The sequence below is a fragment of the Perkinsus marinus genome (genome assembly GCF_000006405.1).
Source record: "Perkinsus marinus ATCC 50983 genomic scaffold scf_1104296961706, whole genome shotgun sequence".
In the NCBI taxonomy this organism is placed as follows: Eukaryota; Perkinsozoa; order Perkinsida; family Perkinsidae; genus Perkinsus; species Perkinsus marinus.
Window position 1 is genome coordinate 1 of NW_003205712.1, and position 1,358 is coordinate 1,358.

At 57.2% G+C, this 1,358-nt stretch overlaps 1 protein-coding gene across 1 annotated transcript; it reads left to right on the forward strand.

Moving 5' to 3' along the window:
- Positions 1 to 231: 231 nt before the first annotated feature.
- Pmar_PMAR029407 (Leukosialin precursor, putative) lies at positions 232 to 1,321 on the forward strand (the record flags this gene model as incomplete). The annotated part of the gene is made up of 1 exon (XM_002772259.1): positions 232 to 1,321. A coding segment is annotated over one exon (1,090 nt), but the record flags the coding sequence as incomplete, so codon positions are not given.
- Between the last annotated feature and the right edge of the window lie 37 nt (positions 1,322 to 1,358).

Consider the following 1,358-nt stretch of genomic DNA (forward strand, 5'->3'; position numbering starts at 1 on the left):
GGAAGCTCCCAGCAGAGACAAGGATGATTCTGATGCTACCACCCATGTCGCTACTGAAACTGCAACTGTCATCGCCTCGACCACGATCGATGCTCCTGTTGAACCTACTACTATCACGTCCCCTCTACCGGTCAGCACAGCTGCTGTGACCGATGAGGTTGCTGTCACTACTCCAGCTCCTGTGACTGGCGAAGTGACCATCAGCACGGCAGCTGGAGAAGCTCCCGGTAGAGACAAGGATGATTCTGATTCTACCACCCAGGTCGCTACGGAGGCTGCGACTGTCACGACTACGATCGATGCTCCTGTTGAGCCTACTACTGTAACGTCCCCTCTGCCAGTCAGCACAGCTGCTGTGACCGATGAGGTTGCTGTCACTACTCCAGCTCCTGTGACTGGCGAAGTGACCATCAGCACGGCAGCTGGGGAAGCTCCCGGTAGAGACAAGGATGATTCTGATCCTACCACCCAGGTGGCTACGGAGGCTGCGACTGTCACGACTACGATCGGTGCTCCTGTTGAGCCTACTACTATAACGTCCCCTCTGCCGGTCAGCACAGCTGCTGTGACCGATGAGGTGGCTGTCACTTCTGCACCTCCTGTGACTGGCGAAGTGACCATCAGCACGGCAGCTGGAGAAGCTCCCGGTAGAGACAAGGATGATTCTGATGCTACCACCCAGGTCGCTACGGAGGCTGCGACTGTCACGACTACGATCGGTGCTCCTGTTGAGCCTACTACTATAACGTCCCCTCTGCCGGTCAGCACAGCTGCTGTGACCGATGAGGTGGCTGTCACTACTGCAGCTCCTGTGACTGGCGAAGTGACCATCAGCACGGCAGCTGGGGAAGCTCCCGGTAGAGACAAGGATGATTCTGATGCTACCACCCAGGTCGCTACGGAGGCTGCGACTGTCACGACTACGATCGGTGCTCCTGTTGAGCCTACTACTATAACGTCCCCTCTGCCGGTCAGCACAGCTGCTGTGACCGATGAGGTTGCTGTCACTACTGCAGCTCCTGTGACTGGCGAAGTGACCATCAGCACGGCAGCTGGGGAAGCTCCCGGTAGAGACAAGGATGATTCTGATGCTACCACCCAGGTCGCTACGGAGGCTGCGACTGTCACGACTACGATCGGTGTTTCTGTCGAGCCTACTACTATAACGTCCCCTCTGCCGGTCAGCACAGCTGCTGTGACCGATGAGGTTGCTGCTATCACTGCAGCTCCTGTGACTGGCGAGGTGGCCATTACCACGGCAGCTGGGGAAGCTCCCAGCAGAGACAAGATGATTCTGATGCTACCACCCAGTCGCTACTGAACTGCAACTGTCATCGCCTCGACTACGATCGATGCTC